The sequence below is a fragment of the Dendrobates tinctorius genome, unplaced genomic scaffold (genome assembly GCF_039654945.1).
Source record: "Dendrobates tinctorius isolate UK_male_01 unplaced genomic scaffold, ASM3965494v1 ptg000055l, whole genome shotgun sequence".
In the NCBI taxonomy this organism is placed as follows: Eukaryota; Metazoa; Chordata; class Amphibia; order Anura; family Dendrobatidae; genus Dendrobates; species Dendrobates tinctorius.
This window is the reverse complement of record NW_027361723.1, coordinates 1,280,430-1,296,798: the sequence shown is the minus strand read 5'-3', so window position 1 is coordinate 1,296,798 and position 16,369 is coordinate 1,280,430. Positions and strand designations below refer to the sequence as shown.

The 16,369-nt window shown below is 46.7% G+C and overlaps 2 protein-coding genes across 3 annotated transcripts in view; both read right to left on the bottom strand.

The window, feature by feature from the left end:
- Positions 1-523: 523 nt before the first annotated feature.
- Positions 524-16,369, bottom strand: part of LOC141091590 (uncharacterized) — a 127,259-nt gene continuing 111,413 nt past the window's right edge. The window contains exon 10 of the mRNA XM_073577256.1: positions 524-2,188. Coding sequence (XP_073433357.1) covers positions 887-2,188 — 1,302 coding nt within the window. The 3' untranslated portion in view covers positions 524-886. The remainder of the gene's footprint in view (positions 2,189-16,369) is intronic.
- LOC141091589 (oocyte zinc finger protein XlCOF8.4-like) overlaps positions 12,716-16,369 on the bottom strand; it is a 30,455-nt gene continuing 26,801 nt past the window's right edge. For both annotated transcript variants that reach the window (XM_073577255.1, XM_073577254.1), the window contains exons 5-8: positions 15,751-15,898; positions 13,050-13,147; positions 12,915-12,966; positions 12,716-12,795 (exon numbers count right to left, since the gene is read on the bottom strand). In XM_073577255.1, coding sequence (XP_073433356.1) covers positions 12,954-12,966; positions 13,050-13,147; positions 15,751-15,898 — 259 coding nt within the window. In that variant the 3' untranslated portion in view covers positions 12,716-12,795; positions 12,915-12,953. The remainder of the gene's footprint in view (positions 12,796-12,914; positions 12,967-13,049; positions 13,148-15,750; positions 15,899-16,369) is intronic.

Below are 16,369 nucleotides of genomic sequence, written 5' to 3'. Positions count from 1 at the left end.
CACAATGCTATAGCCAATTGCACATATATACACATGTATACTTTTTTATAAAAGGCCAGACCAACAGGTTCATAGCCTTTCATAAACGAGATTTCAAAAAAGGAACGAGATTTCAAAAAAAGGAACAATCTCACCGGTTTATGCAGACGTCAGGAGTCACCAGGGATACTCTGTATACCAACAGGACGGTAGCGATGGGAAGACAATACCCTGTCAATTCCCTTACATGCTAACCATTAACTGATCCCCAGGCTCCTGCCCTTACAAGGGCAGTCCACAGCTAGCCCTATATTGCACATGCCCTGCACTTTCCCTATAAGGAATATATAAAAAGAGAAGGAAACTTTTCGAATTCCAAATCTTGGTCCTAAGTCCTGTCACGATGCTCGGAGAAAAGTATTTGAGAGATTTGCGCTGACGTTTTGGATCTACCCTTATTTTATCGTAAATCCAATATTGATGCTGAACAAGGACCGGAATACACAAAGGAGAAAGAAGTTTTTAAGGTTTTCACTCAACAGTAGAAATTTAGTGTTACTTTTATTTTATATACTGTATAAATGAAAATCAAATATTATGTCTACAAGTTCCATGGTGACAATTCAGCTTCATGACTATGAAAGTAAACAGGGCTTCTCTTTACTTCTCAATACCCACAGTACTGTTCATTCATGGTTCCTGGTCACAGCTGAACTCTGGTATTTGTAGGGTGTTTAGTAGATCCAAGCTAATTCCACCCCAAGAATAATATTAATGCCTGCTTAAGTGTCTTTGAAGAACCTGTAGTGTTAATATTTTTTGCTCTTCTACAATTTCCACATTACAAAAAAAAAGATTATGGATTCTAAATTTGATTCCTTGTTTTCCATTTTCCACATACATAACATCAAAGCTGCTTCTCTCCTCTGTGAATTCTCTCATGTTTAACAAGACTTGGTTTACCTGTAAAACATTTTTTACATGCAGAACATGAATACGGCTTCTCTCCTCTGTGTATTCTCTCATGTATAACTAGATTCTGTCTACCTGTGAAGCATTTTCCACATTCTGAACATGAATACGGCTTCTCTCCTGTGTGAATTCTCTGGTGTTTAACCATTCGTGATTTTGTTGGAAAGGATTTCCCACAATGTGAACATGAATGCAGCTTCTTTCCTGTGTGAATTCTCTCATGCGGCTTCTTTCCTGTGTGAATTCTCTCATGTGTATAAAGACTTGATTTATCTGTAAAGCATTTCCCACATACTGGACATGAATACGGCTTCTCTCCTCTGTGAATTCTGTCATGTATAACAAGATTTGCTTTACCCGTGAAGCATTTCCCACAGAGTGAACATGAATACGGCTTCTCTCCTGTGTGAGTTCTCTCATGACTAACAAGAGTTGATTTAAATATAAAACATTTTCCACATACTGCACACGGAAACGACTTCACTCCTTTGTGAATTTTCTGATGAGTTATAAGACTTGATCTATCCGTAAAGCGTTTTCCACATTCTGGACATGAAAACGGCTTCTCTCCAGTGTGAATTCTCTCATGTGTAACAAGATTTGCTTTTTCTGTAAAGCACTTCCCACATACGGAGCAAGAATACGGCCTCTCTCCTGTGTGGATTCTCTCATGTCTAACAAGATGTGATTTATTTCTAAATCTTTTCCCACAATCAGAACAAGAATACGGCTTCTCTCCTGTGTGAATTTTCTGATGATTAACAAGAATAGATTTTGTTGTAAAATATTTTCCGCATTGTAAACATGGATACGGCTTCTCTCCTGTGTGAATTCTCTCATGTATAAAAAGACTTGATTTATCTGTAAAGCACCTCCCACATACTGGACATGGATACGGCTTCTCTCCTCTGTGAATTCTGTCATGTATATCAAGATTTGCTTTATCCGTGAAGCGTTTCCCACAGAGTGAACATGGATACGGCTTCTCTCCTGTGTGAGTTCTCTCATGTGCAACAAGATTTGCTTTATCCGTGAAGCATTTCCCACATTCTGGACATGAAAACGGCTTCTCTCCTGTGTGGATTCTCTCGTGTCTAACAAGATGTGATTTACTTCTAAAAGTTTTCCCACAATCAGAACAAGAATACGGCTTCTCTCCTGTGTGAATTTTCTGATGATTAACAAGAATAGATTTTGTTAAAAAATATTTTCCGCATACTAAACATGGATACGGCTTCTCTCCTGTGTGCCTTCTTTCACGTAATCCAAGGTTTGATTCATGGGGCAACAATTTCCCATGCTGGGAATAGGAGTTTCTTCCCGAGGAGTGCTGCATAATAGCTTCATCTTCTACTTTATCAGACTTCTTACTGGGATTATCTGTTCAGATAATAAAAATTGATTTAATTATTTTCTTCTAAACAGAAAGTAAGAACATTTATAACCTTCCTATGAAAGCAGGGAGTCATCGCTGGCAGAGGATGGACACTACCGATCAATCGACTAGCTGACCTGATATTATAGTCACATGGTGATACAGTATTGGGAGTCACGAGACTAAGATTCAAATAGGCTTCTGTTTAGTTCGAACCTTGGTTACTTGATTAGAATGTGTGTTTGAAACGGTTTTACCTTCACCTCAAACATCAAGTCTGAATGCACCATTGGGACAGTTCGATTAAAATCACACTCTCCTCTGGGTGTGTAAAGAGTTAACCCGACAATCTAACGTCTTTTGTAAGCTGTTATGATAAATGGCAGGATAAACAATGCTGGCACAGAATACGGAAAAGAAGAATGCATCAACCTGGCACTGACTATTGTTCGGCATTGTTGATACTGAAAAGTCACATTTATTTATTGGATTGCCCATTAAAATAGTATAAGAGGAGCCGGAGTCTTTGTTGTTGATATACCTACAGAGTGGAACTGTACCCACGCACCCAAACCAGATGGAGTGCTGTGTATCCGAACCCTCCTACGGTGATCCTCTGCCATGCAGAGAGAAGCAGCAGGTTCTGGCCCCGGCTTCATCTGTGCACTAGATTTAACTGATACTATAATGCAGCAATAAGGCGGATTCTCACCCTGAAGAGGGTCTATCACGCCTTAGAAAACTGAATACGAGAGGATTCATCCCTCTAATGTACAGGGGTCTGTTGGACACTTTTTTTTACTGACACACCCATTAATGTTGAGGGAAAAATGGATGGCAGACTTGGGTTCCTTTTCGGAGTCTCAGTGGGAATCCATACTACAATATATTCCCAAGGTTTCTCCGAGTGAGGCTAAAAGGGAGTCACAGCTATATGTTTATAGAGTATACAGGACCCCGTTATGGATGATGAAGGCAGGACGGAGAGGGGACTCAAGATGCCCTAGGTGTTCTGAGGAAGGAGCCGGCCTTCTACACATGATGTGGTGGTGTTTTTGCCTTCAGCCCTCTTGGGTGAAAGTGCTCAAATTGATTCAAGAAGTGATGGGGGTAAACATTGTGCGTAACCCGCTGACTTGCCTCCTGGGATGTGTGGATGATATTGCCACGGATGAATGTGGGAGATTAGCTGTATGCTGCTAGGAAGCTTATGGCGATGCATTGGCTGGATGAAAAACCACCAGTCAAAAAAGAATTTGTGAACAAAATAAACTTTATCGTCCTCATGGAAAGGAATATATACACTCACTGGCCACTTTATTAGGTACACCTGTCCAACTGTGTGTTAAGACTTAATTTCTAATCAGCCAATCACATGGTGGCAACTCAGTGCATTTAGGCATGTAGACATGGTCAAGACAATCTCCTGCAGTTCAAACCGAGCATCAGTATGGGGAAGAAAGGTGATTTGAGTGCCTTTGAACGTGGCATGATTGTTGGTGCCAGAAGGGCTGGTCTGAGTATTTCAGAAACTGCTGATCTACTGGGATTTTCACGCACAACCATCTCTAGGGTTTACAGAGAATGGTCCGAAAAAGAAAAAAAATCCAGTGAGCGGCAGTTCTGTGGCCGGAAATGCCTTGTTGATGCCAGAGGTCAGAGGAGAATGGGCATACTGGTTCGAGCTGATAGAAAGGCAACAGTGACTCAAATTGCCACCCGTTACAACCAAGGTAGGCAGAAGAGCATCTCTGAACGCACAGTGCGTCGAACTTTGAGGCAGATGGGCTACAGCAGCAGAAGACCACACTGGGTACCACTCCTCTCAGCTAAGAACAGGCATCTGATGGCTACTTTCAGCAGGATAATGCGCCATGTCATAAAGCTCGATTCATCTCAGATTGGTTTCTTGAACATGACAATGAGTTCACTGTACTCAAATGGCCTCCTCAGTCACCAGATCTCAATCCAATAGAGCATCTTTGGGATGTGGTGGAACGGGAGATTCGCATCAGGGATGTGCAGCCGACAAATCTGCGCCAACTGTGTGATGCCATCATGTCAATATGGTCCAAAATCTCTGAGGAATGCTTCCAGCACCTTGTTGAATCTCTGCCACGAAGAATTGAGGCAGTTCTGAAGGCAAAAGGGGGTCCAACCCGTTACTAGCATTGTGTACCTAATAAAGTGGCCAGTGAGTGTACATTAAGAGAGGTCAACATACAAAATTCGAAAATGTGTGGGGCAGATGGATGGATTATCGGGGCGTGGCGTCTGCGGGGCTACTGCAGAGAAGGTTGGGAGTCGTTTAATTGCTTCTGACGGAGTTTCTACTTGTATAGCTGTGTAAAATTTTATCAAGAGGTGATGTATCAGTTTGATAATAAAGGATAATGAGATGGGGATTGGGGGGGGGTTACTTCATGTTAAAGGAAAATGTATTAATCTGCTTTGAACATCTGGAGTTTGTGTTACAATCTGGATATATGTTTTAATAAAAACTACTTGATTAAAAGAAAAAAAAAAAAAGAAAGAAAACTGCACGAGGCAAGCGGAGACCAACATATAGCTATTTCTCAAATCTATGTATGTATAATGAAGAAACATGGATTTTTGTGAGTACTCACCATAAAATTCTTTTCTCCAAGACGCTCATTGGGGGACACAGACACTGTGGGTGTATGCTTCTGCCGCTAGGAGGCTGACACTAAGTGAAAAAAAAGAGGTTAGCTCCTCCTCCGTCATATACACCCTCGCCCCTATTGTGGGCGGAACTCAGTTTGGTGCCAAAGCAGTAAGAGGACAACAAAATCAGCCTTAATACAGGTACAACATGTCCAGAAAAGGACCACCCTTATATCACTGAGTATTAACTAAACAGAGCCAACTGGCTAATAGGGTGGGTGCTGTGTCCCCCAATGAGCGTCTCGGAGAAAAGGATTTTACGATGAGTTATCACAAAAATCCATGTTTCTCCTTCGCCTCATTGGGGGACACAGATAGAATCATAGAATCATAGATACATAGATACATAGAATCATATAGATACTGTGGGACGTCCAAAAGCAGTCCCTGGGTGGGAGATTGACTCACCGATCCAAGCTACATGCACCTCGTTTAAAAGGTGCGCCACCGCTGCTTGGAGAATCCTACCCAGGCTCGCTTCCGCCGAGGCCTGAGCATGGATATTATAATGTCTGGCAAATGTGTGCAGGCTGGACCAGGTTGCTGCCTTGCAAACCTGTTCTGTCGAAGCCTGGAGCCGAAGCGCCCAAAAGGCGCCCACTGCCCGGGTAGAGTGCGCTCTGATCCCTGCTGGAATCGGCGTGCCTCTAATGCGGTAAGACTCCTGAATAGTCAAACGAATCCATTTGGCTTATGGTCGATTTTGAGGCAGCCAGTCCCTTCCTGCGCCCTTCGGGGAGTACGAACAGCGTGTCCGTCTGACGAAAGGGTGCTGTCCGCGACACGTACCTCCGGAGGGCTCTTACCAGATCTACCGTGTGAAGAGCCTTTTCCACACGGTGCACCGGTGCTGGACAAAATGAAGGCAAAACATGAATGAAAAGTCTTCACCTGCAAATTGGTAGCAATTGTGTGCTGGAACAGGACGGATAAGACCGATATTTGTCTCCTGAGGGAACCTGGGGCAAATCCCGAGTCTAATGCTCAACCAACTGAGCTATCTGGGCTCTCTAAGCCCGACTGGAGAAAAGCCAAGATGTTGGGGGATCAAGAATCTCAGCGGAGAAACACCGCGGCCTCGACACCAAGCAAATTACACCTTCCAGGTGTGGTGGTAAATTCGTGCTGAAGCAGGCTTCCGGGCGCTAATCATTGTAGCGACCACTTCGCTCCTGAACCCTGCCTGGGTTAGAATCCAAGATTCAACGGCCATGCCGTCAAACACAGGGTCCCTGAGTTCGGGTGGCAAATCGGCCCTTGAGACAGTAGATCTGGGCGCTCTGGCAGGCGCCAAGGAACGTCGGCGAGCAGCTGCATTAGATCTGCGTCCCACGCTCGACAGGGCCAGTCTGGCGCCAGCAGAATCGCCGGCACCCCTTCCGTCTTGATCTTTTTGATGACTCTCGGAAGTAGTGGCAGTGGGGGAAATAGATATGGGAGGCGAAACTAGTTCCAAGGTAGAACCAACGAGTCCACCGCGAATGCCTGCGGGTCCTTGGCCTGAGCAACATATGTGGGCACCTTGGCATTCACTCTGGAAGCCATCAGGTCCACATCCGGAGCTCCCCACAGTTGACAAATCTGCTGAAAAACTTCGGGATGTAGAGACCACTCTCTGGATGCAAGACCCTGCCGGCTGAGAAAGTCTGCTGCCCAATTTTCCACGCCCCGGAATGTGGACAGCCGAAATCACCTAGTGGTTTGCTTGGGCCCACTGAAGAATGAGCCCCACTTTGGCATGGTTGCTCTGCTGCGGGTGCCCCCTTGATGATTTATGTAAGCCCCCGCCGTGGCGTTGTCCGCTTGTATCCGGACGGGGCAGCCTGATAGAAAGTGATGAAACTTCTGCAGAGCCAGCCGAATTGCTCGTATCTCCAATAAGTTGATCGGGAGGCGTGCCTCCTGTGGCGACCATCGTTCCTGGATTGTGTGGTGGTGAAACACCGCTCCCCCACCGAGGAGACTGGCGTCGGTTGTCATTACCAGCCAATGATCTGGGGGGAAAGGTTTCCCCTGGGCCAGAGAGGAACTGGTTATCCACCATCAAAGCGACTGCCTGACTAGAGAGGACAGTCGGCACCGCCGATCGAGCGTGAAAGGATTCTTGTCCCAGGCTGACACGAAGCGTGCTGCAGGGGGCGAAGGTGGAACTGGGCGACAGGTATCGCTTCCATTGCTGCCACCATTTTCCCTAGAATCCTCATCCTGGATCGGATGGTATCAGGGACTGGTTGGCGAAGTGTCCGGACTCCCTGCCGGAGAGCTAGCGCCTTTTCTGAGGGAGAATTACCAACCCTCGGCAAGTATCGAAGATCATTCCTAGGAAGGAGATCCTCTGAGCTGGCACAAGGGATGACTTCTTCGCATTGCCAACCATCCTAAGCGGGCAAGAGTATCTAGCGTGATGTTGACCTTCTCCTCGCATGCCCGTATTGACGGGCCCTTGATCAAGAGGTCGTCCAGATAAGGCAAGACGACTATGCCTCGAGAATGCAGTGTGGCCATGACAACTGCCATAACCTTTGTGAACACTCTGGGAGCCGTGGCTAGCCCGAAGGGTAGCGCTACGAACTGAAAATGTTGATCGCCGATGGTGAAGCGTAGAAACCTCTGATGAGGAGGAAGAATGGGAATATGCAGCTATGCGTCCTGGATGTCTATTGAGGCCAAGTATTCTCACTGCTCCATGGCCGATATGACTGAAAGGAGAGACTCCATCCGGAAATGTCTGATCCTGATGAATTTGTTCAGAAGCTTCAGGTCCAAAACAGGCCTGACAGACCAGTCCTTTTTGGGAACCGCAAAAAGGATGGAATAGAACCCCTGAGCTCTTTCGTGTTCCGGCACTGGAACCATGACTCCGATGTGCTGGAGCGATTTGATGGCTCCCAATAGAGCCCTTGCCTGGGTATCCACTCTGGGAAGCCGGGAAAGAAAAAACCGTCTTGGAGGATATCTGACAAATTCTATTTTGTAACCTGAGGCCACCAATTCCTTTCCCCATGCGTCGTGAGCGACATTGACCCAGACGTGGTGAAACCCGAGTAGGTGGCCGCCCACCTTGCCGGTGACGTCTGGTAAAGGCCTCGAGTGATTTGGCCGACGATCTTTGGGATCTGGATCCCCTCGATCTGGGCTGCTGAGTATGCATTCTCCCAAATGGGTTGGCTCTATATGAGACCTGCCACTCCCTATCCTGGTTGGGGCGCCCTGAGGCGGCGGAATTGGCCGCTGTAGTCCACCCGGGGATGCGAAAGGCCCGAAAACGTGCCTGAAAACGGGTGACGAAAAAACTTTTTTTTTCTGGACCTTCATCTCAAGTATTGTGGATGCTATATATTCTACCAGACTATGTGGCACTTCAGCTGTGATAGACATGTGATCCATGGTATTTTTCCACATGAAGGCTATTTTATTGTTTGAGTCTCCAGCATTAGGGTGTTTTGTTTAGGATTGTGCGCCATTAGGTGCTCTTTGCTGTAATTATATATTTACATCTATCATATGGATACACCTTATTGTGGATGGTTTTTTTTTTTCTGTTCCTTTATTTATGCTGATGATATATGCATGAGACTCAATTCATTATTGTATTGATCAGGACTAACAGGGGGATTGTATTCCCTTTTTGTTTTTACATGTTTTTAAATTTATATTGTTGTCAATAAAGCTTTTATTGTTATTATATATATCGGTGGTGTGCATTTTTATGTGGTCTTTCTTTCCTTTCTTGTTGCACGAAAAAACGTTTTGACCTTTTGTTGAGGCAGAAATCCGCCCTTTCCTCCTGTGGAGTCGGAGATAAGTTGAACCAACTTCTCCCCAAACAGGTGGCCGCACTGATAAGGCAGGGAAGTCAAGGACTTCTTAGAAGTAGAATTGGCTCGCCATGTCCTTAACCATAGGGCTCTTCCGATAGAAATTGCATTAGCGGCAGCAAGTGCCGAGCAATTGACTGCATCCAAAGACGCATTGATTACATAGTCTCCGGCCATCGCCATCTGACCTGCGACCTACGAAATCTCTGCAGGCAGATCCTGCTCCTGCGCGACCTTGTTTAATGTTTCTGACCAAGATATCATAGCCTTGGCTGCCCAAGTTGCTGCGAATGAGGGACCGAGCTCTGACCCCGACGCCTCATATACCGAGCGAGCTAAGCTCTCTAAAAGGCGATCCGTGGGATCCTTAATTGAGGAAACACTAGGGACGGATAGCAGGGTCTTAGTGGCTAGGCACGAAACCGAAGGATCCACCCTCGGGGATCCCATCCATTTTTTACGGAGGTCCGAAGCAAACGGATACCCTGTTTCGAGTTCCTTTTGACCCGGGAAACGCCTGTCTGGACGTTCTCTGTGCCGCTGTACTATGTTCTCAAACTCCGGGTGAGAGGAAAAAATTCGGTGCGGGCGCTTCACTTGCTTAAATGCCGCTTCAGGCCCCGTAGCCGCTGCGGGATCATCCTCAATCCCCAGGGTCTGATTGACGGCTTCTATGAGGCTGTCCACTGTTTCACATGACGCTGGAGCATCGAGGTCAAGGGGCTCGTCTGAGTCGAATTCTGAGGTCTGCTCGCTATCAACCACTGGAGACGGGGAGCGAGAAGCAGAACTTACGGATGCCAAGGCACCGACCGGATGGACTAGGCGACATCATGTGGATTCGTTTCCATCGGGTCTGCCTGGAATGAGAGCGGCCCCTGCAGGCGAGAGGCTCTTGTGAGGTGGAGGTCCCCTCTAAGGCCGGCACCACTGTCCCCCCCCCCGCCCCCATCTGAGGCCTCAAGGGACTCAATTGCATGAACTGTGACAGTGATAGGACCCAGTCTGGGGGGCTTGGCACATTGGTCGCGGTCGCAGGGGAGGACGGACACTGAGGTTCTGTTAGGAGTCGTGTTCCGGGCGCTGTACAGCGGGGATGCCGAGCCTTGTCCTCTGCGGTTTGCCCACACCAGCATTGTGGGTTCGGTCGCAGGGGAGGGCTCCTGGGCACGTTTGGAGTCGCCGGCCTTGCATAATCGCTTGCTCTGCGCCCGCGGAAACGCAGCCCGACAAGAGATGCATGCTGCCTCTTCGTACATGCTGTATTCCCAGTCCTGTGCCCCCCCGTTCCTGGACACCTCCGCACAAAAAATCGCGCGCCACCAGCTGTGGGGCGGACCGGGTCTTTCCGGGTCTGCGGCCTAGCCGCGGTCCGAAACCGGGGACTAAATTTATCCCCCGCCGCCCAGGCTGGGGGGACGGGCCGCCGGAAGTGACGCGCGGCCCGAAGGCGGATCTCCGGTCGCGGCCTAGCTTCGGCTAAAGCCGCTGCCTCAATTTATCCCCTGCCCGACAGGGGGGAACGGGGGGCTCCATGGCGCCACAAAAAATGCCGCTACTTACTGACGCGGGCTTCTCCGCACCTGCAGCCACTGGCCGGTGGCATCTGACAGCTAAGGGCTCCAGCCCCGGATCTTCGCCGCAGGAGCCCTCCCAGGCCCTCTCCTCACGGACGATCCTCTTCAGCTTCCCAGCTCAGGTATGTGAAGGGGCCTTGACAAAATAGGACGGGGCAGGCACCCTAGCTCCATCTAACCCCTTCAGCGGGTGAGGAGAGGGACCGTCCACCGCCTTGCAGCACCGCAGTCTAAGCATTGGTGGAGCAGTGGGGGCCGCACGGACTAGTCTTGTGCCTCTGTACAGCCCATGGTTTCAATACCTAGGGGTGGTCAGGGCTAAGTCCGGCATTGTGTCCCACGTCGCGGGAGAGGATACGTGGAGGGACAATCGCACGTGCTCGCCCGTTGATGGTTTGGGGAAATCGGACCCTTTCAATAGGGTCCGTCGCCCCTGTCTCATCTTCATGGGAAAACAGAAAAAAAAAAGTCTGGAGCAAAACCAGATGTGTGTGCCTCCATGGACACTAAGCAAAAAACTTAGTTCCGCCCGCAATAGGGGCGAGGGTGTATACGATTGAGGAGGAGCTAACCTCTTTTTTTCACTTAGTGTCAGCCTCCTAGCGGCAGAAGCATGCACCCACAGTATCTGTGTCCCCCAATGAGGCGAAGGAGAAAAATATATTTCCTCTCTAATTTGTGATGAGTGGACGTGGTTGGATAAGGTGTTCTCCGAGCATGCTCTAGTGCTAACCAAGTGCTCAAAAACTATGTTTGAGTCCACGCAGCTGTTCTACTGCTTGTTAAACAGTCCCTGCATGTGTTGTGGCTGTCGATCATCCGTGAGAGATGTAGCCACGGGGACTCGAACATAGTATTCGAGCACGCCGAAGTCAGCCCATGAGCACGCTCAGATAACACCTCAGAGCACGTTCGCTCCTCACTAGTAATACATGCTCTGGGCCTTTAAAGGTAGAAGGCTGAAGTCAGTTACATTTGTCTCTCCACCATCTCACCATCTTGACAGATATGCCACTGAGATACAAGTATGAGCTAGAAGGGATTGTCACAAGGTATCTGAGCTGCTGTCGCACGGCACACAGATATATGACATAGAACAGACTGATATGTAGTGATGTATTAAGTAATAGAAGACGATTTCTGTGTATTAAGAGCAGGAGGGAGCTGAAGGGGAGAAGAAATATCAGAGATAAAACGTGTCAGTTCCAGCCTGTGTTGTAACTCCGTTTAGCCCTTTACATGCAGCTAGCTCCCTTTATTCTTGGTTAACCCTTTTCACACAGCTATGTCCTCTTTTTGCATAATAGCCCTTTCAAAGCAGCTTTATCCTCCTCCTCTTTCACTTGGCCTGTATAACACAGACATTTTATTACATATCTTACTGTGGAGTTCAGAATCCTGGAAGCAGGGCAGGAAAATATGTCACCGATTCACTGCCCCATTGAGATGCATTGGTAAATTATTACAACACGATTGTACTTACGGTAACTATTGACGGCATGATCAGGAACATTGATGATGCCGGTGATTTTATTCTCTAACTGTATTTTATGGACCAATAGCTCAATAAGACTGCGAAACAGGTGAATGAATTTGCTTACCCCCCTCCTAATCAGATCTGAAACCTCCCCTGCCCAATCGTCATTGATGTCTCCCCGAAAAGAGAACTTAACCGGATCTTGCACTCACTGGGAAAAAAACATTTTTTTTTTTCACGATCATCATCGGATTTGTTAACAAAATATATTTAAGAAATGTCCTAGAATTTCATCTTTGGTCGCAGTTTATACTTTCCTCAGAAGTGATTTATTACATACTTTATTACTACATACTTATTATGGTTTCCTCATCATGACCAGGTGGATCGTCCCGTATCCACTCATCCTCTGTGTCAGCCTCCACTTTAATAGTCAGATCTTCACCCTAAAATACCAACTGAAACACGTCAGACTAATGCAGCACAGATGGAGACATCTAACAGATCCACATAAGAAACCAGTAAGACCTGAGAAAATGTTCAGAATGGCCACAGATAGCGTCATCCACTTCATTTGTCTACAAACCTCAGCCAAAGACTAAGGCTGTGTGCACGGACATTTTCAAGGTTTCTTTTTTATTTTAAGAGGGGCTGCTCAAAAAGACGCCTGAAAAATAGCTCAAATGACTCAATACCATTGTAAAACCACTTTTCTGTAAATCTATTCAGTCTTTTGAGCGTATTTTTCCAATAGATTCTGCTGGAAAACTAAAGAACAAAAAAACCTCCATGTACACAATCTATAAGGGTATGAAAACATGACTACCTGCTGATTCTCCGGGACGTGGTGATTCTCCTCTGGATGGTCCGGGGAATACCTAGGACAGGGACATCTCTCGGTAGGAAGTCCACCTGTAGGAAACACACGGTGAGTGAATAGATTGTCTGTATGTGTCCAAGTGATGGGGGTAGGATCACGAAAAACTGCTCTTTTTTTTCTATTACAACCAGTGATGGTCTCCCCTCCTTACACGGCAGATCATCCTCCATCTCCTCCTCTTCTTCATCATCTATAACCACGACCTTAAAATATAAAAATAATCTAAGATGAACTTTGGTTCGATTACGTCATGGTCGTATTTTGGTGAGAGCTCAGCGTCGTCTACCTGATGACTCTCTGGGACGTTGTGATCCTCCTCTGGACGATCCGGGGAGTACAGAGGACGGGACAATCTCTCTGGTGGGTTTCTCCTCCTGGATCCATCTGTGGGATAAACATTAATGGATCAGTGGACAGCCGCCTTCAATATTTACAAAAGACGATCCTCAACCTTCTCCCCCATATATAATGACTAGCCATAACATTAAATCCACTTATCTAATATTGTTGGTCTCATTTGTGTGACTAAAACAGCTTCGACACATCGAGGCCTGAACTCCACCGCAGATCTAAAAGGTGACCGACTGTATCTAAACCAAAACTTTAGCAGAAGATCAGTCCTGTGGAAAGTCTCTAGAAAGGGTGCACGTTAGGGCTTGTAGGGCCCGTCTATGTTGATAGGGGGCGCCATTTCATATATGAATCTCCGCAGCCAGGTAGGGAGAACCTAGGGTTAACGAGGAACACGAAGACCTTATCTATCTGCCCTGATTGAATGACCTTGGCATCTTGTCCTCTTTTAGGTGAGGCACCTTTGTGTTAGTAATGATCTCACCGTGTTTTTGTATATTGTTTTTATGTATACCTAATAAAAGTATTTTAAGGGGACTTTTTTGAACTAGAAAATGGTAATAAACCCTCACACAACAGGAAGGTCTATGACAGAGCCCATTGTTATCTTAGACCGAGGTTCTGGTGGAGTGTGTAGTGGTTATAAGGGACCACGAGGTGACTGACAAGAGGAGCGAAAGATGTAAAGAACTTCTTAGCATCTTGTCCCGATGAAGGCCACCATTAGAACCAAGAGAGAAGTTCCGCAGTATGTTTGACTCCAGGATGGCCAGAAAGAAGTGAGGAGTGGCCCCAAGTGAATTATTTTTGGCAGAGAGCTTTAGAGACAGAAAATCGTTGAGAGGTGAAGATGTATACTTGGCCTTCAACTTCCTCGGCTCTCAGTTCCTTCAAGCATCCGCATCAAATCTGATCTACGGTGGCTGCACTTTCCAACGTACAGGACTGATCTTCCGCTAAAGTCTTGGTTAGAGAGTTTTCTGCTTAATGTTTTATGTATATATCTAATAAAAGTATTTGTAAGGGCGAGTGTAAATTGAACCCTCCTCTATACATTTTTCTTTGTTTGGTTTCCAACCATTTAGGCTGTGGTAGATGATTTTCCAAGATGTCACGCTTGATGTTGAGGTTGTCCTGACCCTCAGCTGGCTAACGTCTTCTCCAGTGATATTTTCTGTTTCCATAGTCTTCCTCCCTGTATTATCCCAGACCATGGAGCACAATTTGTCTCAAAATTCTAGAGGGATCTGTTCATTTATCTGCTTACCATAAATGACAAAGTAATGGACAGACCAAGAGGGAGAATCAATCCAAAGAACATTATCTTAAAGGGAATCTGTCATCAATTTTTCTGACCATCAGCTGCCGGCACCGCCATCAGGGGCTTAGCTACAGCATTCTGTAATGCATTCTGTAATGCTGTAGATAAGCCCCCGATGTAACCTGAAAGATATGAAAAACGAGTTATATTATACTCACCCGGGGGCGGTCCAGGACCGGTTTGGGTCCGGAGGGCGTTGCGGTCAGATCCGGTGCCTCCAATCTTGCAGCAATGACGTCCTCTTCATTCCTGCCCATCGCGCCTCCGGCGCACTGCAGGACTCTGCTCTGCCCTCAACAGGGCAGAGCAGTGCGCCTGTGCAGGAGCCGCGATGGGAAGCAAAGAAGAGGACGTCACCGTTAGATGATGGGAGGCACCGGACCGTGACACCCATCGGACCGAAACCGGACCCGGACCGCCCTGGGAGAGTAAAATCTAGCTCTTTTTTCTTCTCTTTCAGGTTACATCGGGGGCTTATCTACAGCATTGCAGAATGCATTACAGAATGCTGTAGATAAGCCCCTGATGGCGGTGCCGGCAGCTCATAGGGCTAAAATGGGGTGAGAGATTCCCTTTAACATATATAAGTTCATATACGTTTGAGGGAAGCATTTTTAATCAAAAGCAGGGCTCTGGAGTCGGTATAAAAAGGACCAACTCCGACAATATATCATTGGGTACAGAAGTACAATGCAGGATGAGATGTAAATGTTTTCAGAAGAATTTGGGAAAGTTCCGAAATGTCCTATAAAGGTCCGATCTGTTCCTGATCTCAGGATCTGGGCTTTTAGCTGAGATGAATCTGTGCTGCGCTTTACGTCCAAGTCAGTAGTGACCGGGGCTGTGGAGTCGGGAGTCAGGGAAATTGAGGAGTTGAAGGTTTAGTTTACCGACTCCGCAGCCCTGATTAAAGGGTAACTATACGTTTAGGTAACGTTTCAGCAAAATTTGTATTTTGTGTACGTGAGTTAACCCCTTAACGACTGCCGATACGCCTTTTAACAGCGGCAATTAAGGGTATGTATTCCTTAGCGTCGCTTTTTAACGGCGCTGAGAAATAAGGTTAAAGCGCCCACCCCAGTGTCGGAAAATCTCTGGGGTCTCATAGAGGAGACCCCAGAGAACATGATTCAGGTCGGTTTTTACCATCCCCAGTGTTGCGATCACCGTTATTCACCAAATAGCAGCAACTACAAAATTTTTTTTTTTTTTTTTTTTTTTTAAAAGTCAGATTTCACATTTATTTCTCTCTCCTCTGATATGATCTAGCACATCACAGGAGAGAGAAATGGTGTCCCTCAAGCCACCCAGGTACCTGCAGTGTCCCTCGTCCCTCCAGCTCTGTCCACCGACGTCTTCTTCTGGGAAGAAAATGGCTGGTGCATGTGCAGTGCGCCCGCTGAGATCTGCCGGCCGGCGCTGGGCAACAATAGGAGATTTCTCCAATTGGTTCATTTTGATCCCTGTGATAGACCCAATCACAGTGATCAAAAGAAAAAAAAAAAATAGTACATGAAACCCCCCTTTATTACCCCCATAGTTAGGGAAAAATAATAAAATAAATTTATTTCCATTTTCCTATTAGGGCTAGGGTTGGGGCTAGAGTTACTGATGGTCGCTGCGTGGGAGTTACTGACGGTCGCGGCGTGGGAGTTACGATTGTGGTGTTGGGAGTTAGAATTGGTGGGTTTCCACTGGTTAGGAACATCAGGGGTCTTCAAATGCAACATGGCGCCACCACTGATTCCAGCCAATTTTGGGTTCAAAAAGTCAAATGATGCTCCCTCCATTATGAGCCCTGCCATGCGCCCAAACAGTAGCTTTCCCCCCACACACGGGGTATCGGTGTACTTAGGAGAAATTGCACACAAAAAAAACTGGTTGCTATGTAAATTTTTTGTGAAAAAATGTAAAATGTTCATTTTTTCCTTCCA